This window comes from Narcine bancroftii, chromosome 3 (assembly GCF_036971445.1).
Source record: "Narcine bancroftii isolate sNarBan1 chromosome 3, sNarBan1.hap1, whole genome shotgun sequence".
Lineage (NCBI taxonomy): Eukaryota > Metazoa > Chordata > Chondrichthyes > Torpediniformes > Narcinidae > Narcine > Narcine bancroftii.
In genome coordinates this window covers 297,498,352-297,525,594 of record NC_091471.1, presented here as the reverse complement: position 1 = coordinate 297,525,594, position 27,243 = coordinate 297,498,352, and the positions used below count along the sequence as shown (strand labels likewise).

Here is a 27,243-nt window from a genome sequence, read left to right as displayed (position 1 = left end):
AGTGGTTATATGGTTATATTTCTAAATCTGTTCCTATCGATTAAAGGAAAATGTATACAGGCTAAAAGGGTCTCGTTCTCATTTGCAACATGCCTCGAAAATTAACCTGTTTTTTCTTAACAGAAGGGTTAGGCTATTGTGTGTTTCCATGAATTTTTAAATTGCATTTATTTTTATAGTTTTAGAAAACAAGTTGAAAATTAAGAAACTTGGAAATCTGAATTGTAGTCTTTTATTAATTGCCAATTTAATTTGAACTTAATATAATTCTCTTTGGATCTTGTGTAGCTATCAGACGTTAGGAGAACGTTAACACCTTCCAATTCACCAGTGTCATCACCAAGTAAAAGTGGCGACCGATTTATTCCATCAAGAGCATCAGCAAACTGGAGTATAAACTTCCACAGAATAAATGTATGTTGTTTTCAAAATCATTTGTTTTACTTTTTTAAATTTGGTGATACAAGCCTTTCCAGAACACGCCACCCAGATAATTTTGGGTAAAACTTGTGTGTATTAAGAACCAAATGATCTTAATTTTTTTGTATATTTTATTTACGATTTTCCAAACTTAAACTCAGTTATCAACATTATCATTGTCAATGTTAACATAATCTGTGTTGACTACAATTTATAATTATCAATTCTATGCAAAGTGTTTTGCAAAGTTCAAGCTCTTTCCGTTTTCCCCCCCCACCCCCCATAGGATTTAATACTTAAGAAATTATCTTAGATTTTGATTTTTTTTTAAATAAAATCTTCATTGGATGTGGACTATTTTGTTTAAGTTGAAAGTCACTTGTTACATAAGAGTTTGGTCATAGCAAATCTTTTTAGTTCATTTTTACCTCCCAATGAGTATTGAGTGACTTTGAGTTGTACATCATAGGGCCAATTGTTTAAACTATTGAGTAGTGTGTACCAAAAATGCCCACACTAATCTACATATATTGGATATCACCATTTATGAATAGATTGGAGGGCCATTTCTCAGAGGATTTATTTAAATTTAGACATATGGCACTGTTATAGGCCATTCCGGCACTTGAACCAATGCTGCCCGAATACACTAAATTAATCTACAGCTCCCAAATGTTTTGTAGGATGGGAGGAAACTGGTGTACCCAGAGGAAACCCAAATAGACGTGGGGAGAACATTAAAACTCCTTAGACAGTGCCAGATTCGAATCCTGGTCCCTGGCGCTGTAATAATATTGCAAGCACTATGACAGCCCTGCTGCCCCAATGTTGTTTAAAGATCTGTGTAAAGCTGAGCAATGAACACATGTATTTGAAAATGTATTCTGATTTTTGTCTGTTTCAGGAAAATGAAAAGTCACCCAGCCAAAACAGAAAAGCAAAAGATGTAACCTCTGACACTGGAAAAGGTTTAATATATACATTTTTAGTTATTTTAATTTTTTTCTCATTCTTGAAATTCAATGTACTTTTATAGAATATGCATATTTAGGGCCTTTTCAGATTATATGCAGATATTTTTAAAAAGCCTAATAACGGTAAAACATTGCAGGGGAATTCATTTGTTTTGCCAAGAGGGGAAATTAAGACAAAATAATCAAATTGAATATTTGTATAAAATCTGCCAATTCTGCATTGAGTTGTGTGAATTTGTCTCTGCAAGCTGAGGAAATTTCATACATGCACTCAAGCAGACATGTTCACCCTAAACCTTGCAGCTGATGGTAACCATGGTTCAAATCATGATTTTCTAGCAGGAAAGGGCAAACTGCCTCTTTTCCAGTGGTTATACTAATACATTTAATCTGCATCAGATTGGATCTTTTGTAAATTTGATGACTCCTTTGTTTCATTGAGAAAGTATGGCCAGGAGAGAGAAAGATAAAACTTGGGTAGCTTTGAATTTTTCACAATATTTAAAGGTCTTGTTTACTTTTTCATAGTTTTTGAATAGGTCAGACACATTCACTGACATTTCTTTTGTCTTGACTGGTTCAGTAAGTGTACGTGGCCTAACATCTTGTTACTCGTAGACCTTGTTTAGAGTACTACCAGAAAGATATTATTTAATTGGAGACAATTGAGGAAAGGGTCACCAGATCTGACTGGATTGTGCTATTATGTGAAGCCAACCAGGCTGTGAGTACTGAGTTTAGACAAATGAGAGAGAATCTCACTGAAGCACATTAGGTTCTTGAAGGGTTGAAATGAGTAAATGCTAAGAGGATGTTTCCTTGTGGTGGATTACAGAACTAAAGCCATAGTTTCTAAATAAGGGCACATCTATTTAAGACTGAGATGAGCTTGAATCTATCCTGGAGGGTTGTGAGTTTTCCAATACCTTGTCTCGTGGAGCTATGGAGACAAGCCTGTGTGTATATTTAAGTCTGCGACTGAGATTTCAGTGAGTCAAAGGTTGTGAAGAAAGAGTACTTGAACAGTATTGGATTAGTCACAATGGCCTACTTATTGAGGCCTTCTGGTTTGTTACTCGATAAGGGTTCAGCCATTCAGGACAGATCAGAAGTCAAAGGGTATAAATTCAGAAAACCTGATGGGTATGCAAGGTGTGTATGTTCAAGATCAAGTGCAATGGATTTTTGGATACATGGAGAATTGAGGGATTTGGGAGTGATATTGAAACATTATGCAGAAGTAAAGGATCACCTTTGATCGTCCTTGTATGACAGATCAGGTGTGAAGGCACAAATGGTCTATGCTGGTTCTCCTAATGTTCTTGTGTTCGTAAGTTGTGGGCTTTCTGGTAGTAGGTACCAAAATAATATCTGAGCATAAAGCCATGCAAAAGGTAGTGGACACAGCCCAGTAAATCACAGGCAAAACTCTCCCCACCATCAAGAAAATCTACATGGAACGCTGCTGTCAGAGAGCAACAGCAATCAAAGATCCACTCCACCCAACACACACTCTGTTCTTGCTGCTACCATCAGCAAAGAGGTATAAGTGCCACAGGATCTGTACCACCAGGTTCAGGAACTGTTGCTACTCCTCCACCATTATATTCCTAAGCAACAAACTCAATCAGAAACTCGTTTAAGAATTTTACTTTGCCTAAGTACAGTTTTTTTTTTTGCACTACTAATGAAGTAGAAATTCTGCCTGGCCTGCAGGAAAAATAAATCTTGGGGTTATATGTGATGTCATGTACTGTGCGTACTCTGACAATAAATCTGTACTTTGAACAATAGCATGCTACATCAGAAGATGACTCCAGCATTTAGAAGTAATGTTTCAGTTTCTAGTTTCTAAAACCTATTCTATGACAGAAACTGCCAAAGATAGATTGTTTTTCATTGCTCAACATTATGACAGTTTTTCATGTAATCTTTAAATTTGTAAACTTTCTCTGAATGTTTTATTTATAGATGGACTTGCTTATTCTGCATTACTTAGAAATGAGCTTCTTGGAGCAGGGATTGAAAAGGTTCAGGACCCTCAGACTGAGGATAGGAGATTACAGCCATCAACACCTGAAAAGAAAAGTTTATTTAAGGTATAATCTGTCAATACCACAAAACATAACATTCACATGCATACTCTTGAAGGTAATTTCATTGTCCCATTAAAAAGGACTGAAAGTGTTAGGTAAGATTTAAAGACAGATGAGGAATGATTTCATAAACCATTGCCAAAGTGCATAAATACTTGTTTGCTTAGTTTGAAAGCACAAATCTGGTTAGGTCATTACAGACCAAATTTAGCATTAATTAGTGTGCAAGAATAGCTTTTTGTTTGTAATTGAGAAGTTAGAGCAAGCTGCGTCACCGGAAGGATGAGTGTGCACCAAAACTTAACCCCTTACTCTGAAGTTTGAGCAGAATTACTATTGGATAGAGTCTGATCTTGCATTTTGGCATCCAGGCAAAAGAGTGAGTGTTGGCTGCTGTCAGCCACAATATACTGTAGGGCTTGGATTAACATCCTGTCCAAATGTTATCCCTGGATCCATGGGGTCTGTTGTCCTTTGTTTTCTCATTTATGTGCTGACCCTTGAGAAAGGTACATTGAATCTGAATCTATTCTTCCAGCCAGGAAATTCATAATTGTAATTACCTGATCTAAAGTTCTATGAACTGAATGTTTTTTTTAAATAAATAATGATCCAGTCTTGATGAAGGATTCAGACCTGAAACATTTTTTTCTCCCACTGAAGCTGCTGACCCACTGAGTTTCAGCAAATTGATTCTTGCTCGAAATATTCTTTTAACTGACTGTAATCTGATCTCACCAAGAAACCCAGTTAATAATTTTTGAGGTCTCCTTCGGGAATTATTTAGAAAGAACTGAACTGAGTGTTAATGCAGGATTCAAATGCATTATTTTATTGTCTTTAATCAGAATTGTCTTCCAATTGTTTTATTTTCTAGTACTCTCTCACCTCGAAGCATGCAAGTCCTGATGATGGAAATGATATTTCTCCATATTCCTTATCTCCAGTTAGCAATAAAAGGTAACCTAGATTATGCCATTTTGTAATGACTTCTTTGACATTATATAGTGGCTCTGTACTTGTATCGTTTACATTCAAGTTCTCCATTTTGAAAACCTTTTAAATGCAGTTATGGAAAACTGGTTCAAAAAATCCTTGACTTTTTGTTTAGCTTTAACACAATAGAACCTTTTGTTGACTTTTATTTTAAATCTCATTTAGAATTGCTAAATTCACTTCAACAAGTAATAAAAAATTTGTGTAGAACTCAAAATGAATGTGAACCATCCTTGTGCTTTGAATTGCTTTTCTTCAGAGTGTCCCTTGATTGGTTCTTTGATCTGAGATTTGGAAAGAATCAATCCTTTGGATGGCATAAGCAATAAATTCATTGATGATTTATTTTTAAATAAATGCTTGAAATCCACTTAATTCAGTTTAGATTTTGAAACCACTCGGATTTTCATCTTGTAAGTACAGTTCTTAAGATATTGAACAGGAGTGGAACAGTTAGTGCAACGCTGTCAAAGCACTATCGACCCATGTTCAAATTTGGCACTGAGGAGTTTGTACATTTATCTCGTGTCTGTAGATTTCCTCCCACCCTTCAAAACGTACGGGGGTTGTATGTTAATTGGGTGTAATTAGGTGACATGGGCTTGTGGACTGGAAGAACCTTTTGCTGTTCAGTATGTCAAAATTTAAATTTAAAAATTTGTGTGCAATGCCCTAAATTCATTCCTTGTTTGAGTGATGCATCTGTAGCTTAATTCTAATTTTCCAATGCATCAATTCAAAAAAATTAGGTCTTAATTCTGCCATTGTTAACACCATGATGCGACTTTGTGACACATTTACACTGCTCTGCAGGTGGAAGAACAATATAAAATTGATTGTCATCATGCTTTCCAGCCTGGGCAAAGGAGACCTTGCATGTCTCCTTTGAATGTTTCGCCTTCATACCCTAATGCTATGCTTTGCAGTACTGATATCTCTACTCTTGGAAAAAGACTCCCTACTGTCTATGCATCTCTTCATTTTCTATACCTCTACCAGATTACCCCTTCAGCTTCTTATGCTCTACAGAAAATATCCAAATTTGCTTAACCTCTCTTTGTAGCTGATGCAGTCCAATCCAGGCAGTACCCTGGTTGCTCCTGTTCACCCTCTCCAAATCCTCTGCAATCTTCCTGTCCAAATACTCCAAATGAGACCTGATCAACCTTTTAGACAATTGCAGCATGGTTTTAATATATGCCCTTATTGAAGGCAAACATGATTCATGCCTTCTGTGCCACCCTAGCCACTTTCAGGACTTGCACACCAAGATTACTCTATTCATCAAGTGTTCTTTGGGTTCCTACTGTTTTTCTCTTACATTTGACATGGAATGAATCACCTCATATTTGGCTGGATTAAATTCCATCTGACATTTCTCTAATCATGTTTCCAACAGTTCTATATTCTGTATCCTTTGGTAATTTTTCTCATTATCCACTGCTCCATCTTATAAATCAGACCACTGCATTTTCATCCCAATGCATTTGAATATAGGCTCCCTGCATTACAAATAACATGTCTTGCAGAAATAGGTAAAATTGCCCATTTTTAAACTTGTAATTATAATGTTTCCTGATATTGATCAATGACTGGATACTCTATAAATTTCATTAGTTATGAATAGTGTTTGGGTGATTATTCTATTAAATGACAGACAATAGTAAGTGTTATAATTTGTGTTACTCTCGAGGATGGAGGTTTCTGACCTTAATAAAACTTGGATGTTTCAATGTTAATTTTTCAAGTTGCTCGACACCTCTTCCTTAATATTGAGATGCCATAGAATATCAACGTAACCCTGCTGATGTCAAGTTTATTGTCATCTGATTGAACCAATACAACCCAATGAAATGGTGTGCTCGCTCGGGTCCTCTGTGCAAAAACACACAGGCACCCATACAGACAAATAATACATATGCAGGACAAGTATTTCAACTATACAAATAAATATTGTTTCATGAATATGAGGCTCTGATGGTTAGTATGAGCATTTTCTTTGATCTCACCATCATCTGTACCCTCTTCGTGGTGAATGCTGATATGAAGTAGTCACCCATTAACCTTTGGCTCCATACCTAAATGCCCTCCGTGGGTGGACCTTCTTGCACAAATATAGGAATAAAAAACCTTGAGCTTCCCTTTAATCCAACTTGCCAGGGATATTTCACGGCCCCTTTTAGCATTCTTAATTTGTTGATCCTTTATATTTTCAAGTATCCATGATTATTATTATCCAATTGTACAAACCAACTAGTGTTCTCCGATCCTTGGTGCAGAAACGTGCAAACACGCATGCAGACATAAAACACATACAGACAACAATAAATATTCAGTGAGTATATTCATGTATAAAAATATTGTTATAAATTTAGAGTCTCAGAGGTTTTGTATGAGAAATTCTTTGTCATTCAGCAGTCTCACTGCCTGTGAGAAAAGCTGTTTCTCAGCCTGGTGGTTCTGGCTCTGATACTCCTGTATCTCTTTCCCAGCAGGAGTTGCTGAAAGATGTTGCTTTGTCTGATTTCAGCTTCCTAACCTTCTGCTTTTGGCTAAACTTGCAATATATTTTGTCTTCCAAGGTTCTTGAATCTTGCCATTCTTGTCTTTCATCCTTACAGGAACATGTTTATCAACTGACCTTTAAAAGACTCGTGTGTCTGGTCTGGATTTGCCTCTTATAGCAGTGCACAGTTCCTGCCTAAATACTGCTGTAATTAGCCGACCCCTATGTTGCATTTTGACCTAAAGACCAGTCACATCTTTATCCACAGCTATATTAAAACATTTGCCCACCGTTCCCAAAATGCACTCCACTGGAACCTTGATCACCAGACCAGGCTCATTCTACAATATAAACCAGTTTGGCATTTGATGTATTTTGCATTGGGCTTAGGATAGGGAAATATTAGTCCAACTTTACCATGAAATAGATTGTCATCATACAGGTATTCTATTAAAGATCACCCTTCCTGATGGAAATACTCAGTGGTTTTAAAATCTAACTTAAATTAGATGGATTTCTAGGGTTCTATTTTTATTACAAAATTAATGAATTACTAGCTGATATGGTTTAAATGAGCTATAAAAACATTTTCTACATCGATTTTAGTGGGTTTTTTTAATAATTATGAAATAAAAACAAAATAACATTTGCAGCATGGTTAGCTTACTCCTCACAGATGGCACCCACGATCTGGGTTGAATCTGGTGCTGTCTGTGAGGAGTTTGTATGTCCTCCCCATGTCTATGTGGGTTTTCTGAGTCCTCAGTTTCCTCCTACCATCCAAAAGCGTACAGGGATTGTAGATTAATTTGTATGGGCTGGTCGGCTGAAAGGGCATTTTACAATGCAGTATGTCAAAATAAAATTAGCATGCTTTCTTCTTTAAATGGTAGAATTCAACCCTGGTGGCACAGCACATGAATCTTTATAAGATTTAACAACAGCTATTTTCAATTTTTAATTTTTACATTTATTTCTTAAACAGTCAAAAACTGTTGCGGTCACCAAGAAAACCTACTCGAAAAATCTCGAAGATTCCATTTAAAGTTCTCGATGCCCCAGAACTTCAGGATGACTTTTACTTGAATCTTGTAGACTGGTCTTCCCTAAATGTATTAAGTGTTGGACTTGGCACTTGTGTGTATCTTTGGAGTGCCTGTACAAGCCAGGTGAGCCTCCAGCATGCAATACCCTCATGCTTGGGCATTATGTGATTTGAATGCTGGTAATAATCATCAGGTTAGGTGGTATCTGTGGGTAGAGACGTATTTAACATTTCATGTCAATGATATTTTCTCAGAACAAAACAAATGTAAACCCTGTATCATTTGACATCCTTATTAATCAAGAACCAATGAACTTCTGCTTTAAATGGACTCAGTGACTTGGCCTCCACAGCCAGGATAGAGAGAGAGCATGAAGGAAATGACCTTAGTGGGGTTGAGACGTAGATTCTCATTTCCATGTGTTAGAAATAGATGACTCTTTGGCCCATTGAGTCTGTGCCAGCTCTCAAACATTCCCATTCCTCTGCAAGTTATTGTCTTACAGGCCAATCAACCTGATCAAAAGAAACAAATTATTCAATCTACCAAAGCAAAGTAATTGTGAAATACATTGTTTTATAATTAAGTATTGTTTTGAGTATTAAAGTTCAGTGTCATAAAGTAACTGCTTTAGAAAACATTTAATTTTTTCATGTTAAATTTCAGAAAATGTGTATCATACTAAGTTTTTAATGATGTTTGCTCAAATTATAGATTAACTTTGTGCCTTTTTAGGTGACCAGACTGTGTGACCTATCTATAGATGGAGATTCTGTGACATCAGTTGGCTGGTCAGAGAGAGTAAATATCAGTTTTATGGTTTTAAAAATAAAGTATACATTTTATTTGTACTTTATTTAAAATGATCTTCCGTTTAACTACTGTTTTCCTATGAATCATTTGTTAATTTGTGAAAATGTACATCAAAGATGGTTTTTCATTTACTCAATGTACTTTAAGATGCATTGTATTCCTACACAAGTTATATTTTATGAAGGTCCACTCCAGGATCCTGTGCATAGGCAAGGGGGATCACTTGGCCCTGCTCAAAAGGAGCAGGGAGGCTCTTGTGGTATCCTAGCCAACTGTTTTGTTTCAGTCAGCATTGGGACACCTCGCTGATGCAGGCATTCAAACATTAACTGAATAGTGCTTGAGTTTTTTTTTATGGTACAAGAGCTGTGTCGCTTTTGAATATTTGATGCATGCAATTTGGGTAAAATTTTTTAAACTAAAGTATGAATGTGTAATGACAAAATAAATGTAAATTTCATGCAAGAATTTTGATTATTTTAAAATAATCAAGGACGAAATAATATTCAGTCAAAGAAGGCAAATAATGGTTTTGCATTTTCTCGTCATGCTGAAGTTCTTGGAATCTTAATTTTTAATTTACTCTAGGGAAACTTGGTAGCAGTGGGAACGCACAAAGGATATGTTCAAATTTGGGATGCAGCTGCAGGGAAGAAATTATCCACACTTGAAGGTCACTCTGCCAGAGTGGGTAAGTCATTGCATTTACGTTTATGGAACAGAATGGACCTTGACCCTTGTGGATGGTCAGAAACTTTTAAACACTCTCAAATCTGCCACAGCATTTTGGAAAGCAAACCTTATCTAACAAATAGAAAGAAATAAGCTTTTAAGTAATTCATTTCGATTGGTTTCCAGTTTATTTTGCCGTTGGCTAAATATGATCCACTTTTAAAATTGAACTACAAAAAATGTTCATTTCTCACCATTATCTAACTCCTTGTTTTCAATTAAGTTTGACCATTGGAATGTTTTGCCCCATGTCAATCTCCAAGGATAGACAATAGCCCTGCTTCATCCTGCCTGCCATTAGGGTTACCTATTATCTCTTGATTACTTAATGTTAATTTTCTGTTTATACAGGCTGCCCAAGCTCCAGCTTGGCTCATAATCCTACTTTTCACCCAATTTGACTTTCACTGGTCGATGTTTAATACAGTTTTTAGCATACCTTTTGATCTTTCTCCATAACTACTGCTGTTACTGCAGTTGGTTGCTCTGACTGTGTTCCGTGTATTTTAACACCATATTTGACATGTGTGTCTTCAACTGTTTCTGTACCTCTCTTGTATTCCTTTCCCAAACCGTACTTTTAATTCCCCAAGTGCAAGAGGTATTTGCTGTCAAATGTATTTGTTGCTAAAATAGTAATTGGAAATATTGTCAGGTTTGCAAAGATAAGCAATTAAACGTGAATAAGAACAAGTGATATTAACAAATTAGATGAATCATCTGTAATTGTGTGTGAACTAGATTTGATCATTTGAATATTGGAACCTTTGTGACAAGCTCAATTTTTAAAAAAATGATTGAGGTATTTTATAGCACGGTAGAAGCTGATTCTGGCCATTTAAGCTCATGCTGCCCAATTACACCCAAATTAACCTACAACCCCTGTGGGAGGAAACCCATGCAGACATAGGGAGTCCTTATAGACAGCACCGGATAATTCTTTCCAAAATTACCGACTTCCAACTAATGTTTCACTTGAAACAAGAGAAACAAAAAGGAACTCTGTGGTGACCTGAAAGAAAGAGGTTATCATCTGGAGAGCCCTGATAGGGCAATTTCTTTCGCAAGACACTGAAGTGGCTGGTTACAAGGAATCAGTTGTGGGTGTCCAGCGAACAACAAATCTCTCGTTCGCACTAACCGTACCAGGTAGTTAAGGATTCCCCCTCAGGTCATGAAGATGGTAATTTTTCAAATCCTCATCAAAAGTGAAATGTAAACTTAAAGCATTTTTTAAAAATATTTTATTTACAAATTTTAAACCACAATAATAATTGCATTACATTCAATTCAAAGGTTATTTTAAAAAGTTATACATGTGGGTATATAAACTCTAACCTCCCACTTCCTCCCCCTCCTCCCAAACCCCTAGAAAGAAAAAAGAGAAACAGAAAAAGGACCAGAGAATGCCATGGGAATAGAGCATTTATATCATAAAGTCTAATATTGAAGGTTACAAAGAAATGAGGTCTTCAGAGAGTCTATTAAACATACAAACCTAGATTTTGTAAATATGGGCACCAAATTTTCCAAAATACATAATATTTGTTTCGTAAGCTGTAAGTAATCTTCTCAAGTTGTATACAGCTACGAAGATCCATACCTAAATCTGAATCTGACTTCCATGATATTGCCGTACTTTTCCTAGAAAGTGCTAAAGCAATTTGTACAAATTCAATTTGATACATTGTTAATTTTAATTTGGGTCTTATAACCTTAATATTACTCAATAAAAATAACATTGGATCTTGTAGGAACTTGACTCAATAATTCTTTCCAAAATTACTGACTTCTAACCAATGTTTCACTTGAAACAAGAGAAACAAAAAGGAACTCTGTGGTGACCTGAAAGAAAGAGGTTATCATCTGGAGAGCCCTGATAGGGCAATTTCTTTCGCAAGACACTGAAGTGGCTGGTTACAAGGAATCAGTTGTGGGTGTCCAGCGAACAACAAATCTCTCTCTGAAAACCAACAAAAACCTTCCTGAGCGGTAACCATTTACCTTTCAAGCACCAAAGCCTGGTGAACTTCATAAATGTTAAATTCTGTGCACAGTATAAGAATTGTCTGTAACCAGTAAACTTAGAGGAATGAGAAGTGAGATTGGACTGTGAATCAAAGAACTTTTCTGAACTTACATGTTACATATACGTGCGCTTAGAATTAGGAGTCTAAGTTAGGTTAGTTAAGTTAAAAGTAATAAGTTAACGTTTGATCCTGTTTTCATGTTTAAAGGTAATTAAGAGCAACTTTTGTTTAACCATTTGTCTTGGTGACTATCTATTGCTGCTGGGTTTTGGGGTTTTCTGGGCTCATAACACAAGTTAGGAAAGCAGTTAACCCATTAAAATATTATGGAATTAAGATGTATAAACTGAAAGTCCACGGCGCTCTATGCACAACTGTACTGGGAGTTCAGGATCCTAATGGCTTGAGGGAAAAATCTGTTTCCCACTCTGGACATAAGGGCCTGAGTGCTTCAGTACCTCCTGCCAGATAGCAGAAGGGAGAACAGTTTACATGCGGAATGTGTGGAGTCTTTCACAATGTTTATTGCTTTCAGCTTATTCAACAACACCTGTCTAAACCTGTAACCTCTTATCTGAACACGCATATTGGAAAGAATCCTGGAGATTCCCAGGGCATCCTGGTCTGGAAGTTTATCACTTGAAGCTAGATCAGAACATGTATATAATGTGCTGGGAGTACCACATTGGTTGGAAGAGTGGCTCACTACCATCTTTGAGCAGTTAAATCTGCAAGTTTGGTTTGAGATGCTCATGAAACAGCCTCCCTTCAATTGGAAAAACATGAAGAAATCACAGATTTTAAGCCTAATGGAATGGGCAGAATGAAACATTTTTACTAGAGCCAGGAAAATTTCTAATCAAATTAAACATTCTGTTTAAAGCATTCGTTGTGATTTCTACCTGTGCATATTTTCAAAATGACAGGTTATACTTAAAGTTGATTGCTCTCTAGGGGCCCTGGCATGGAATGCTGATCAGCTGTCATCAGGAAGTAGGGATCGTCTCATTCTCCAGCGGGATATCCGCACCCCACCATTGCAATCTGAGCGACGTCTTCAGGGTCACAGACAGGAAGTTTGTGGTTTGAAATGGTCGACAGATCACCAGCTTCTAGCTTCTGGAGGAAATGACAACAAGGTAATAATAAGATATGGTACAGGAACACGATCCTTTATCCAGAACCCTTGGGGGACGGTGTGTTCCAGATTTCAGATTTCAGAAAGCCTGATTTAAGCCCACCCAAATTGTGCTGCTGTGTTCACCCCCGCCCCCTTCCAGTCGCCCTGCTGTCTCCCCTCGCCCCCCTGACTCGCATTTCCGGTCTCTCGGCCGCCCGACCCGTGCTGGCAGTCTCCTCTCCCTTCTTGCTGGATTTTGGAGCTTCCTGGATTTTAGATGTCCGGATTGAGGATCGTGTACCTGTACTATTACTGACTTTAGCAGGGTTGTGTTGCCTGAAGAAATCTTGGTTGCCCCAGCATCATTGACACATTGTGAAGGGAGGAATGGGTTTCCACTGCCGGATCCCGTGCGGCTCTTGGCACAAAAGGGAGCATTTGAACAGATACAGCATGACCATTCGTTTCTGAAACGTGCATGGACAAACGGTGTGAATTAAACCCCATTAGATCTTGTCATGAAGCGCATTTTGGATTGGCTCTAGACTGCAGGTATTGCAGACAGGGATGAGGAACTGTTGTCAAATAACATGAGCTCTGTGTTTCTCACAGATGAACCCAATTTCAAGCTGCATTGTGAAACCTAGACGAGCTGCCAGGATGGTCATACTTGAGCATCTTCGGGGGGGGGGGGCGGGGGGGGGGTTCAAAACGCTATTGGTTTTTGCTTGATCTCCTGCTCCTGAAAAATGAACTTCTTTTTGTAAAAACAGGCTTTACGAGATCTGTTCTTGTTCCTTTGATGTTTAAGTAAAAAATGTTTCATTTTGCATTGCAAAATATGACATTGCATCTCTTTTTATTTTACACTTGCTCATTTGGTTAGCTTCTGGTATGGAACAACTCCAGTTCAGGTCCAGTGCAGCAGTATACCGAGCATCTTGCAGCTGTGAAAGCCATTGCCTGGTCTCCCCACCAGCATGGCCTCCTCGCATCAGGTGGTGGAACTGCGGACCGCTGCATTCGTTTCTGGAACACACTTACCTCTCAACCTTTGCAATGCATTGATACAGGTTCCCAGGTGTGCAACCTTGCCTGGTCCAAACACGCAAATGAACTAGTAAGTGGAAAAATTTACTCCACGTGGATTTTTTTAATGCTGCTTGTACTTATAAAAGTGAGGCAATTATAAAAACCAGTATTGTTAAAAAGAAAGTTGTCTTTGTCTGGTTTGGCCTGTATCCAGTCCCACACAAGTGTGGGACAATTTGGGTGGGCTTAAATCAGGCTTTCCAAAATCTGAAATCCAGAACACACTGTTCCCCAAGGGTTCCGGATAAAGGATCGTATCCCTGTACCATATCAATCTCTTCCACCATTTGGTTTGCTGAACCTAGTGATGTTGGTCTGCTGGTGGTGAGCAACTTCATTTAAAAAAAAAAAAAGTTACTGGTGATTTCACATGACCTGATTGAGGAATGCAAAGGGATGAACACATTGATGGTATTATGGTATAGACCTTAACAGTCGGCAAGAATTGGAGGAGCAAATTTGTAGGCTTAGGCTTAGGCTTAGGCTTAGGCTTAGGGTTAGAGTACAAATTTGGATAGTTGTCAGTTGCAGGTAATAAGCTATTTTAACTTTCCACATTGACTGAGTTAGAGTTTGCCAATTCCTAAATCAACAGGGCAGGTGATGAAAGTGTGCGTAAGGAACACTTTGGATCTAGTTATCATGTAATTACTTTCAAAATAAGTATTAAAAAGGATAGGTCTGTTTTTTGGATTGAGATTCTAAATTGGGGAAAAGCCAATTTTGATGGTATCCGAAAGGATCTGGAAAGCACCAGGCTCAGTTATAACTTTTAAGAATGTTGACAGGTACATGGATGAGAGAAGTATGGAGGGCTGTGGACTTAGTGCAGGTCAGTGGGGCTAGGCAGAATAATGGTTCAGCGCAGACTAAGAGCAAAAGCGTCTGTTTTTGTGCTGTTATGTTCTATGTAAGTGTGGATTAGGACGGGTTGTTTCCTGGCAAATGAGTGCTTTTGAAGGTGACATTTTGAGGTTAGTTTGTGTTCCTGTCAGAATTAAAGGTAAGACTTGGAGCTTGGTTTTGGCATATTGAGTCCCTGTTTAAGAGGGATGTGCATAGCAGATTTCATGCTGTCCGTTTTTGTAAAATTCCACTCAATTATTGCTGAATATTTCACCAGAAGATGGTGGTTCTTGGCTTATTAAACTCTTCTGTCTGATCAGATGTATTCAAGGACACAGGAAAGCTAGAGAGGGAATTGCAGGTGCCCTGGCTGAGAGTTTTGAGATGTTGAGTGTGGCGCCGTAAGACTGAAGAGTGGCTAATGTTGTGCCCCTGTTCAAACAAGGGCTGCAGAGAAAAGCCTGGGAACCGCAGGCCAGAGAGCCCAATATCTGTGGCTGGTAAGTTACTAGAAAGTATTCTGAAGGAGGTGCACATACATTTGGCTGGTCATGGACTGATTAAGGCTAGTAAGCATGGTTTTGTAACAGAACACATCTCACAAATCTGAGCGCTTTGACGGTGGCCAAGAAGGTTGATGCAGGACTGTGGATGTTGTATCTATGGATTTCAGCAGGGCTTTCAATAAGGTTCCACTTCATAGGCTGATCTGGAAGGTTAGATCACATGGGTCCAAGGTGAGATACCAGAATGGACAGGAAATTTGATTTGTGGAAGAAAGCAGAGGGTGATGGTGGAAGGTGGTTTATTGGACTGGAGGCCTGTGACTATCGGTGTGCCACCAGGTTTGGTGCTGGGCCCATTGCTGTTTGACATCTATACCAATGATTTGGTTGAAAATGTATATGTGGCATGATTAGTAAGTTTGTGGTTGATATTGTAGATAGTGAAGTCAGTTGCCAAAGATTGCAGCAGGATTATTGATTGGTTGGACAGGTGGGCAGAGCTCAACATAGTCAAATTAGGAGGGTGCAGAAAATTTTTGAGGAGGTTGCCAGTACAAAAGGAGCTCAGGTGGATGAAGGAAGAACTTGGAGGTACACAAATTAATGCAAGGAGTAGATTGCACAAAACACTCATCGAGAGTAGGGAAACTGAAAATGAGGGGACAGGAGTTTAGAGTGAGGGAGGAGAAATTTTAACAGGAACTGAGGGGTAACTTGTTCTACACAAGGTAGTGAGTGTATGCTGGAGGTTGAGCTAGGTGCTATTGCAAAGATTAAGAAAATAATTGAATGAATGTATAGTTAAGATAGGTTTAGAGGTACAGAAGTGAAATGCAGACATGTGGGATTGTATGGATTCAGATTTATTGTCAGATTACATAAATGACATCACATTATAACCCTAAGATTCCTTTTTACTGCAGGCGCGACAAAATTGCCACTAAATGGTAGTGCAAAAATAAACTGTACACAGCGTAAACAGAAAAGATAACAAATGTAAACAAACTGCAATACAGAGAGAACAAAAGAAAATTAATAGTGCGCAAGTAAGAGTCCTTAAATGAGTCTTTGATTGAGTTTGTCATTAGGGATCATGATGAAGGGGTAGCAGCTGTTCCTGAACCTGGTAGTTAGTCTTGTGCCACCTATACCTTTTTCCTGGGTGGGACATTTGAGTCGACTTGGGCAAATTGGACTGAGGGCCTGTTTCCACGCCATGTGAGTCTGATTTGATAGATCCATAGAGCACTACAGCAGAGAAACAGGCCCTTTGACCCTTAGTCTATGCCAAACTATGATCCCACTGACCTGCACCCAAATCATATCCCTCCATACCCCTTCCATGTATCTGTCCAAATTTTTCCTAAATGTCAAAATTGAGCCTGCATTCACCACTTCAGCTGGCAGCTTGTTCCACACTCTCAGCACTCTGCATGAAGTTCCCCCTAATGTTTCCTTTAAACTTTTCACCATTAAATCATGTCTTCCAGTTTTTATCTCACCAAACCTCTGGAAAAAGCCTGCTTGCATTTATTCTATCTGTGCCCCTCATAATTTTGCATACCTCCATCAAATCTCCCCTCATTCTTACACACTCCAGGGAATAAAGTCCTAACCGGTTTAATCTTTCCCTGTAACTTAGTTCAAGACCTGGCAATGTCCTTGTAAATCTCCTCTGCACTCTTTCAATCCTATTGATATCATTCCTATAGTTAGGTGACCAAAACTGCATGATACTCCAAATTTGGCCTCACTAATGTTTCATACAACTTCACCATAACATTCCAACTCCTTACTCAATACTTTGATTTATGAAGGTCAATGTGCCAATAGCTCTCTTTGACTCTTATCTTCCTGTGATGCCACCTTAAGGGAATCTTGCCACTCACATACCACTTGAAGTAATCCCTATGCCATAGATGCAATTGTTACTGAAATATTTTGCTTGAGAAAAATTGTCATTGGCCCATTTCCTTTGGAGTTCTGAAACCGTGCACATAACGAGTCAAATGGGTACGATTAAAACTGTGGTTTTCAAACTTTTTCTTTCCACTCACCTACCACCTTAAGTAATCCCTTACTAATCACAGAGCACCTATGATATAGGGATTACTTAAAGTGGGATGTGAGTGGAAAGAAAAAGTTTGAAAACGAATGATCTTGATCATTGATGTAAATAGCTAACAACAATGGATCCAGCACCAATCCTTCAGGCACACCATAGGCTTCCAGTCATCCATGACCACTCTCTGGCTTCTGTGAAGAGAATGTAGAATCCAGTTTACTCCTTCATCATGAGCACAGAGTGACTGAACTTTCCTGACTAACCTCCCATGCAGGGTCTTTAGTCCATATGTACAATATCCACATCTTTTGTTTCAACTTTCTTGGTAACGTCCTCAAAATTTTATGATTGGTTAAAAACAACCTATCACATAAGAGCCATGTTGACTATCCCTTCTCAGTCTATCCAAATATTTGTAAATATCTCTAAGAACATCTTCCAATAACTTGCCAACTACTGATGTCAGATCACTGGCCTATAATTTCCTGGATTATTTTTAGAGCCTTTTTTTTAAAAAGAAATCACAGAACACTAGTTACCCTCCAGTCTCTGGTATCACACCCTTGGCTAAAGAGATTTTAAATACTTCTGCCAGGGCCCCTGCAATTTATACAATAGCCTTGTCAGGCTCTAGAGATTTATCCACCCTTATTTGTTTTAGGACAGCAAGCACCATCTCTCTAATCTGTATCAGTTCCATGACCCCACTGCTTGTTTGCCTCTTTTCCATAGTGTCTGTGCCAGTTTCCGGAGAAAATATAGAAACAAAAAAAAAATCAGATTGCCTCATTCTGATTTTCGAGATAACCAATTTTGTCCCTTACTATCCTTTTGTTCTTGATATATCTGTAGAAACTCTTAGGATTTTCTCACTTTGTCTACCAAAGTACCCTAGTGTCTTCTTTTAACCCCACCTGATTTTTCTCACATTTTCTTATTATATTCAAGTATCTCATTTGCTTCTTGTTGCTTATAGCTCTCTTAAGCAGATCCCCAATATCCCTCAAAAACCAAGATTCCTGATGCCTCTTAGCTTTGCCTTTGTTCCTTACACGAATATTTGGTCTTCCACTTACCGAGTACATCATTGCCATTAAACAACCTGACCCAATTCATGCATTATGGATCCTTTTTCATTACCTCAAAATTGACCTTTCTCCAATTTAGAGAGAACCAGACATATCCTTATCCATAATTATCTTGAAACCTGTGGGATCATGATCACTGAACCCAAAGTATTCCTCTACATGTACCTCTGTCACCTGTTTCATTCCCTAATAAGAGATGCACAATTGCATTCTCTCTAGTTTTCTATCGTAAAATTCCCCCTTATCCAAAATTCAAGTAACTGGAACCCTCAAGCAACCAGCACAGAAAATAAATAGGTAAAAACTATGAACATTTAAAATTGGCACCCATAGTGGTTAATTTGCCAATCACACAATGCAATCTCAAGCAACAGTAAAATTCACTTACCCAGCATCTGCCAATCCCCATGGGTGCCAGATACTTTTTTTTTAAACTGTATATTGATTTAGAAAACTTTCTTGAACATTTGGCAAACTCTAACCCATCCAGCTCTTTACAGTATGCAAGTCCCAGTCAATATGTGGAAGGTTAAGATCTCTACTAGAACAACTTTTTCTTGCAGCTGTCTGCAGTCTCCCTGCAGATTTGCTCCTCCAGTTCTCGCTGGCTATGGGTTGTCTATAACATAGCCCTATTAATGTAGAGATTCCTTTCTTGTTCCTCAGCTGCACACATATATAGCCTCCTGTCTGAGCATAGCTATGACATTTTCCCTCCGGCTCAATCACATCTGATACATCAGAACACTGAAATTCTAGTCCTAGCCTTCCTACAACCAAGTTTCACTAATAGCTAGTGTCATAATGCCAAGGGCCAATCCATACTCTACACTCATCTGCCTTTCCTACAATACACCTTGCACTGAAATAGACCTACCATTATTCCCACCATGCACAACCCTTTGATTTATCTTTGCAGTCTTAACATTTTTTCCACTCCATTCTGCAATCTGCTCTGACACTCTAACCTGAAAATCTAGTTAAACCCCCCCCCCCCCCCCACCAAGAGCATCTCTACCAAACCTTCACCCAAGGATATTAGTCCCTCTTCAGTTTAGATGCAAACTGACCTGCCAGAACAGGTCCCACCTTCCCTGGAAGAGAGCCCAATGGTCCAGAAACCTGAAGCCCTCCCTCCTGCATTACCTCTTCAGTCATATAGTAAGTTGCATTATCATCCTATTTCTAACCACATTAGCATGTGGCACAGATAGCAATCCTGAGATCACAAACCTGGAGGTCCAGTCCTTCAACTTCACACCTGAACTCTTTGCAGGAACTCCACACCCTTCCTGCCTACATCATTGGTCCCTACTTGGACCCTCCCTCTTGAGAATACAGTGGATTCTGAGACAGCCTGGACCCTGATACCTGAGAAACAACATGCCATCCAGAATTCTTGATCTCTTCCATAGAACCTCTTCTCTGTTTCCATAATTTAAGAATCCCCTGTCACTACAGTTCACCTCACTTCCCTTCTAAGCTACAATCCCAGACTCTGTGCCAGAGACCTGTTTGCTTGGCCTGTCACTGGTAGATCATTCTCCTCAACATTATCCAAAACTATATGTAATAGAGAACAGCCACAGGAGTGCCCTGTACCCAGTTGCCTTCCTCCTAGGTATAATTGCTTAACTCCTGCTCAAGTCTCTTGAATGATCTGGAGTTCATCCTGCTCCATTTCCCCAACACTGTTGGCTTCCCTGATTATTCACCTACTTCAAGAGAGTAGGTCCCCAACCCGCCTGCCATTCCCTCTGTCTATGAACTACAAAAAATATAAAATATGTATATTACCTGTGCTTTCTTGTTGAATCTTTTTATTCCTGGAGAGGCTGGTTCCTGCACTATCACTTCTGCTTGTCAAAGCCCAAAGTGGTGACTCTTCCTTTTATTGGCCGCAGCTAATAAGCTAATGGAAGAAATAAACAAGCACCTACCTTTCCCATTGCTATTTGAACACTCCTGCTCGCATTTATTCTTGCTCTCTCAGCTCCTGTCGGGAAATGCAGCGTGACAGTAAATCAACACGAATCACTAAGTGCAATTAATTTGAGGGAAATTTACTGAGAATACAAAGCTTTGTGGTTTTCACTGGAGGGTTTTTAAGGGCTGATTGGTAAATTGTAGAGTTCACAAGCAGTTTTGTACCTATTGTGTACTTCTATCATAAATGTAGTGTTTTCATTCCAATGTTTTATAATTAAATTGCTTTTGAAATTTTTTTTGTAAGTAAACCAATTCTTTTCATATCCTTAGGTGAGTACTCATGGATATTCCCAGAATCAAATCCTCGTTTGGAAGTATCCGTCATTGACACAAGTGGCCAAACTGACTGGGCACTCGTACAGAGTGCTCTACTTGGTGGGTGGCTTTAGTACTTCTCATTTCTTATCTAGAACACAACATCAAAATAATCCATTGGCTCTCTGAACTACATCCATCTGAAAATCTGCAATCCTCATTTTTTTCTGAATAGCACATTGGTCTTTGTGCTTTGCTCATATTAAATTAGCCACTTTGATGGTGTATATTTTTAAGATGTTAATTTTGGTCACTGGCCAAAAGAGAGGAACACATCCTTATATTCTGTCTCAGCAGTATCCAACCAGATGATATCAATACTGACTTCAATTTCTGCTGAACCCTCCTTGTCCTGTATCCCTCCTTTCTCCACAGAGCTATCTTTAGACTTCTATCCTCATCATCCTCAGCTTCAGCCTGTGCTCCTCCTCTTCCCCTCCCTCACAAGATGTTCTTGCATCTACCTTTTTTTCCACATTCCTGACAAAGGCCTCCTCCTCCTCATCATCATCCTCTATCACTTCTCAGCTTCAGCCTGTGCTCCTCCTCTTCCCCTTCCCTCACAAGATGTTATTGCATCTACCTTTTTTCCACATTCCTGACAAAGGCCTCCTCCTCATCATCATCCTCTATCACTTCTCAGCTTCAGCCTGTGCTCCTCCTGTTCCCCTTCCCTCACAAGATGTTCTTGCATCTACCTTTTTTTCCCACATTCCTGACAAAGGCCTCAGGCCAGAAAAGTTGCTTCTCTGGATGCTGCATAACCTGAGTTTCTCCAGCACATTTGTATAATGCCCTAATTTTGCATATTCTGGATGCTATCTTCAGGGTGGCAAATCCTCTTATGCCACAACATTCATTTTAACATTACTGACCTCTAGAATCCAGGACTAAAAGAAACCTACTGCTGTGTGTCGACACTCTGATCTGGTTTATCGTATGGCTGTTTCAGTAACAAAATATGGGTACAATGAAATTGGCTCATACTTTTAAGACATATTTACCACTTCAACAAATGAAATTTATTCCATTAGTTACCCAAAATCAAACTCCTTGAGTCACTGTTTAATTTGTATGGCAACATGCATTTAACCAGCATTGGGGTGTCCTTTCAGCTTTAATTAAACTCTCCTCTTGAGCCAAGCAAAATTATCATCCTATGACAAATAACTTGTTGGCATTGGTCACCAGTTACTTGAACAGTGTGATGAATAGAAGTGGCAAAGCAGTTCTGAGAGATGGAGAGAGAATTAACTGCTGTTTAGGAATAGCCTAGAACAGGTCTTACCTTGTCACCAAGATCAGTGTGGCCAACGAGTTGTAGCATCTTGAGAACTGAGCAACAATGCCTTCTCCCCTTTCTAGTAGCATGCTGTGTCTGCATCTCTATTCTAAGCAATGTGGTCATTAACATCCACAGCAAAGACTGAAGTTCGATCCAATTGGGGGGGGGGGATGTGGAACCAAATTGCACTTCATCACACCACATACTACACGAGCACGGAAGTCTGATGCACTGCTACCAGCAATAGGTTTTTCCAGTGCATAACCTTGTCTATTTAACTATTTTTAGATAATCCGAAGACTATTAAGTGATGAGACTCGCAGTTTGTAAGGTAGCAACCTGGCATTTATTGGATCTGTTTTCTGGACTGAGTTTACTGCAGAAAAGCGATGTCAAAATATGTACACCTGTAGAGGCAATAAATAAAACCATGAATGTGAACTTTCAAAGGGACTTCTTTATACATATCTATCCAGCAATAGAGGTTAAATGAGTCAAAATTTTCCAGTTAGGAAAATTTAGGACCGACAAGAGAAAAGCTGTTAATAAAAGCAGATTTTGTAGAAACCAATGTAACTGAAAAAGAATGTTGGTATTTTAAGAGGACTGCATTATTATGCATACACTAAATTCTCTCTTTAATCTATAGGCAATGTCCCCAGATGGAGAAGCAATAGTCACTGGTGCTGGAGATGAAACACTTCGATTCTGGAATGTTTTTAGTAAAACTCGTTCAACTAAGGTATGTGGTGTGGTGGGCAGCTGGGGCAGGGGTCAAAGTGATGTTAGTTCAGGTCATTCTGATCACAAGGTGGTGGATTTACTGTGGTATGCATGGGTTCTGGATTCGTGCACCTGCTTACTCAAGTACTGATATGAAGAATGTGCTGCAGGTTGGAAATGATGCATTAGATTTTCCATTTCTGGGCTCCACACGGACCTTTCCCTTCATTAGAATGGAGTTGCCAACCTTCTAAAAGTGATGTTTGCCGTGCTGCCTCCCCACTCACTGGAACCCTCAATCCCGTGTCCAATGAGGTCCACCCTTGAGAAAGTTCCTTATTAATGTTGCATTGAAACAATGAATAGATGCTTCTACAGATCACCACATTATTTCTGATGGTACATTAACCAATTCAGCTTCATTATATTTGGCACTTCAGGACGAGGAACATCACTGAATCATACATTTATTATATTGGCTAAATGCTTTGCAAGTGGTAATAATTAAAAGGAGTTATGTTTATCATATATAATAATAGAATTATTGTGTGTCTAGTGTAAATGCTTTTAGTGACAAATGGTTCTTTTGTAAATGTAATCTAGGGCTTACAGGATGTGAATAGTAGAACATAAATCAACTCTTGAGGAAAGAAAGCATGGAAACTTTTTTGTCTTGATTTACAGGAATCCATATCTGTGCTAAATCTTTTTACGAGGATACGATGAGAACTGAAGAAATAATGTCAAATGAGGGAAGAGGCAGCAGTCCCATAAATACACAAGAGATTGCTTCATCATGTTGGCACTGGAGGACACATTAAAGAATCTTGCTGCTCATTCCAAACAGCTCGAATTTTTGTCAAATATTTTCAATTATGTTTGTTTACAAAGAACTGTTTGAAAAAGACTGCCAAAAGTCTTTAATTAGGTCAAGTGCTATATTCTAATTTTCTTTGTACAGTTTGTATAAAGAGCCAGTTACTTTTCACTGTCAGACAAGTGATTTTTATTTAGTGCAAACTGTAAATATTTTTGTTATTGTAGGAAATGTACATTGAACATAACATTTATGTAGAAATGTAGTGAGAATGCTAAACAAAGCTTGATTATGGCGAGAAGCATATTTAAATCTGAATATTAGGCTTTCCAATGTGCCTACGTATATATTATAATGTATAGTAACTATTGCAACGATTTTCAGTAAATTTGCAGGAAGTTTACTTCTATTAAGTATTAAAAATTCTGGCTACTGTAGATTAACATCATGTTGAACTGCATAAAATACTTATTTTAAATTATGAATTGGCTAAAATTCTAAGACTGGTTATAAGTAACCATTGCGACATAAACCCCAAAATGTGTGTGGAAATTAAAAGATCTTTCTGCTTATAATGTTAAACACTTTTGTCTTAAACTTTACAAATATGGATGGTAAAGCACTTGAATTTTTAAAATCTTTTTAGTGGTGACCATTATCAAGATTTGATGTCTGTCAACTCATTTCTGTTAAACTGTATGTGATTATATATTCTGCTGTAAATCTTTTTGCCTTATCCTGTAATAATAGTGAATGAACCTTCTGATACTCAATAGAAATGAGTAAAGCTGTTGAAAATCTTAGATTGGTGTTAGGTAATATGACTAATTGTAATGTTTACAGGTTGTCAAGTCATCAAATTTACCAGCGTACAAGCATGACACCAAACAAACTGCAGTTCCAAGAGATTAATAGAATCAAGAAAAAGAAATCAAAAATGTGTTACAATGCTTACAAATAGCAATTTTTTCTGACTGATTGTTTTTGAGAGTTTTGAAATCGCATAGAACCAGAAACTTAAATGGATCTCCAGTGCCTTTACTCCACTGAGCCAGAGACGGTCAATGCTACCAGCATCCCCACACTGACCTGCTGAATTTCTCCAGCATTGCATTTTCAAACTGGCTCTGCAGTTCTCCAGAGGACACGCTGGAGGAGAAATGTCTCGATGGGTAGCACCTTTTTAAAAACTTTGGCTTCTGGATTTGGAAATCGCTTATTGGTTCTTAGCATCACACTTATAAAATTCCACTTTGAAGCGTGTCTGTTTCAGTAAGATCAAAAGAACACAAGAAAAAGCAGCAAGATTCTGCCAACTGGCCATAGAACACTATTAGCACAGAAAAAAGCTCTGGCTCTGCTGGTATGTGCTTAAACTATTTTTCTGCTTAATCTCATTGCTCTGAGCCCAGGCCACCTCCCTCACTATCCAATACTGAAGGTCTAAAGAGCTGTGGTAGTCACTACACTCCTGTATGCCTGTGAACCATGGATTATATTGAAGGCATGCAAGACAGCTCAATCATTTTCATATAATTTGCAAAATATTAGGCATCAGATGGTAAGACAAAGTACCAGGCACTGAAGTTCTCTAGAGCAAGTCTACCATCTGTCCACACACTGTTGATGAGAGCACAGACCCGGTGGGGTCATCTGTGTGCCAGACTGCACATACCCAAGTAACTCCTTTTTGGGAAACTCTATTGGTAGATGCTCACATGGAGGGCAGAAAAAAATGTTACAAAGACACACTAAAGGCTTCCCTGAAGTTCATTGGCATACTCGTGGCCACCTGAGAAATACTCGCACAAAACTGCATCCACATAAGCTATCGAGCTTACGAAACAAGCTGCACTGTTAAAGCACAAGATACCTGCAAGCTGCACAAGTCCAGAGCAACAAAGTAACTAATGGTGACGAGGTTTTCATCAACATTGGATGAACAAGAACCCTCAATTCCCCTCCTGGGTGCTGGTCAGTGAGATGAGCCAGTAAAATAGTTCAGCTCAAATATTCAATGACATCGTGTCTGATCTGATAGCGGACTTCCATGTATCCAAAAACCCTTCATTCTGCTCCGATTCAAAAACCCATGGCTACTACCTTAAAAAGATTCAGTCAGATAGCCTCCACTGCTTCCTTCGGTCAGAGGATTCTATAGATTGATTACTCTCAGAGAAGCTGTCCATCTTCACCTCTGACATAAATCTGCTCCCCAAATATGTCCCCCTTTCCAGTCTCACCTACAAACGGAAATATTCCTTTCAGAATATTCTTACACCCATTCTACTAAGCTCCAATGGTGATAGGATCAACCAGCCTTCATTCCCAAATCCAATCAGAAAGAACCTCTTCACTGCCTCCAATGTAATATAAACAGTAAATCCTAAAATATGGAGGCCAAAGCTAGGCATGAGGTGACATGAGACCTGAAAAGTTGCATCAGAACATTCCCACTTTTATACTCATGCCCCTACACCCACAGCTCCCCAAGACACAGCACTTCCTGCACCCAGTTCCAAGTGGGTCACTGGCCTGTTGATGCACCAACTTCTCCCCAAGACACAGCCTTTACTGCACCCAGTTCCAAGTGGGAAACTGGCCCATTAGGGCACCCACTTCTTCCCAAGACACAGCCTTTACTGCACCCAGTTCAAAGTGGGACACTGGCCCATTACTGCAGCCACTTCTCCACAAGACACAGCCCTTCCTGCACCCAGTTCCAAGTGGGACACTGCCCCGTTACTGCACCCACTTCTCCCCAAGACACAGCCTTTACTGCACCCAGTTCAAAGTGGGACACCGGCCCATTACTGCAGCCACTTCTCCACAAGACACAGCACTTCCTGCACCCAGTCCCAAGTGGGTCACTGGCCCGTTGATGCACCCACTTCTCCCCAAGACACAGCCCTTCCTGTACCCAGTTCCAAGTGGGTCACCAGCCCGTTACTGCACCCACTTCTCCCCAAGACACAGCCTTTCCTGTACCCAGTTTCAAGTGGAACACCAGCCTGTTACTACACGCCCTTCTCCCCAAGACACAGCCCTTCCTGGACCCAGTTGCAAGTGGGACACCGTGCCGTTACTGCACCCACTTCTCCCCAAGACACAGCCCTTCTGTACCCAGTTCCAAGTGGGACACCGGTCTGTTACTACACACCCTTCACCCAAGACACAGACCTTCCTGCACCCAGTTCCAACTGGGACACCAGCCTGTTACTACACGCCCTTCTACCCAAGACACAGCCCTTCCTGGACCCTGTTCCAAATGGGACAACAGCCCATTACTGCACCCACTTCTCCCCAAGACACAGCCCTTCCTGTACCCAGTTTCAAGTGGGACACCATCCTGTTACTACACGCCCTTCTCCCCAAGACACAGCCCTTCCTGCACCCTGTTCCAAATGGCACACTAGCCCATTACTGCACCCACTTCTCCCCAAGACACAGCCCTTGCTGTACCCAGTTGCAAGTGGGACTCCGCGCCGTTACTGCACCCACTTCTCCCCAAGACACAGCACTTCCTGTACCCAGTTCCAAGTGGGACACCAGCCTGTTACTGCACCCACTTCTCCCCAAGACACAGCCCTTCCTGTACCCAGTTCCAAGTGGGGCACCAGCCTGTTACTACACGCCCTTCTCCCCAAGACACAGCCCTTCCTGCACCCAGTTCCAAGTGGGACACCGGCCCGTTACTGCACCTACTTCTCCCCAAGACACAGCCCTTCTGTACCCAGTTCCAAGTGGGACACCAGCCTGTTACTACACACCATTCTCCCCAAGA

At 39.5% G+C, this 27,243-nt stretch overlaps 1 protein-coding gene across 5 annotated transcripts in view; it reads left to right on the top strand.

The window, feature by feature from the left end:
- fzr1a (fizzy/cell division cycle 20 related 1a) overlaps positions 1–24,262 on the top strand; it is a 33,925-nt gene extending 9,663 nt beyond the window's left edge. For 3 of the 5 annotated variants that reach the window (XM_069928644.1, XM_069928645.1, XM_069928646.1), the window contains 12 exons: positions 289–414; positions 1,325–1,388; positions 3,366–3,493; positions 4,368–4,450; positions 7,978–8,161; positions 8,774–8,839; positions 9,440–9,542; positions 12,568–12,752; positions 13,620–13,853; positions 20,590–20,694; positions 22,569–22,661; positions 23,327–24,262. In XM_069928644.1, coding sequence (XP_069784745.1) covers positions 289–414; positions 1,325–1,388; positions 3,366–3,493; positions 4,368–4,450; positions 7,978–8,161; positions 8,774–8,839; positions 9,440–9,542; positions 12,568–12,752; positions 13,620–13,853; positions 20,590–20,694; positions 22,569–22,661; positions 23,327–23,368 — 1,413 coding nt within the window. In that variant the 3' untranslated portion in view covers positions 23,369–24,262. Of the gene's footprint in view, positions 1–288; positions 415–1,324; positions 1,389–3,365; positions 3,494–4,367; positions 4,451–7,977; positions 8,162–8,773; positions 8,840–9,439; positions 9,543–12,567; positions 12,753–13,619; positions 13,854–16,100; positions 16,224–20,589; positions 20,695–22,568; positions 22,662–23,326 lie in introns of those variants that run through there. The other 2 variants (XR_011354549.1, XM_069928647.1) reach the window with 2 other exon arrangements.
- Positions 24,263–27,243: the final 2,981 nt, after the last annotated feature.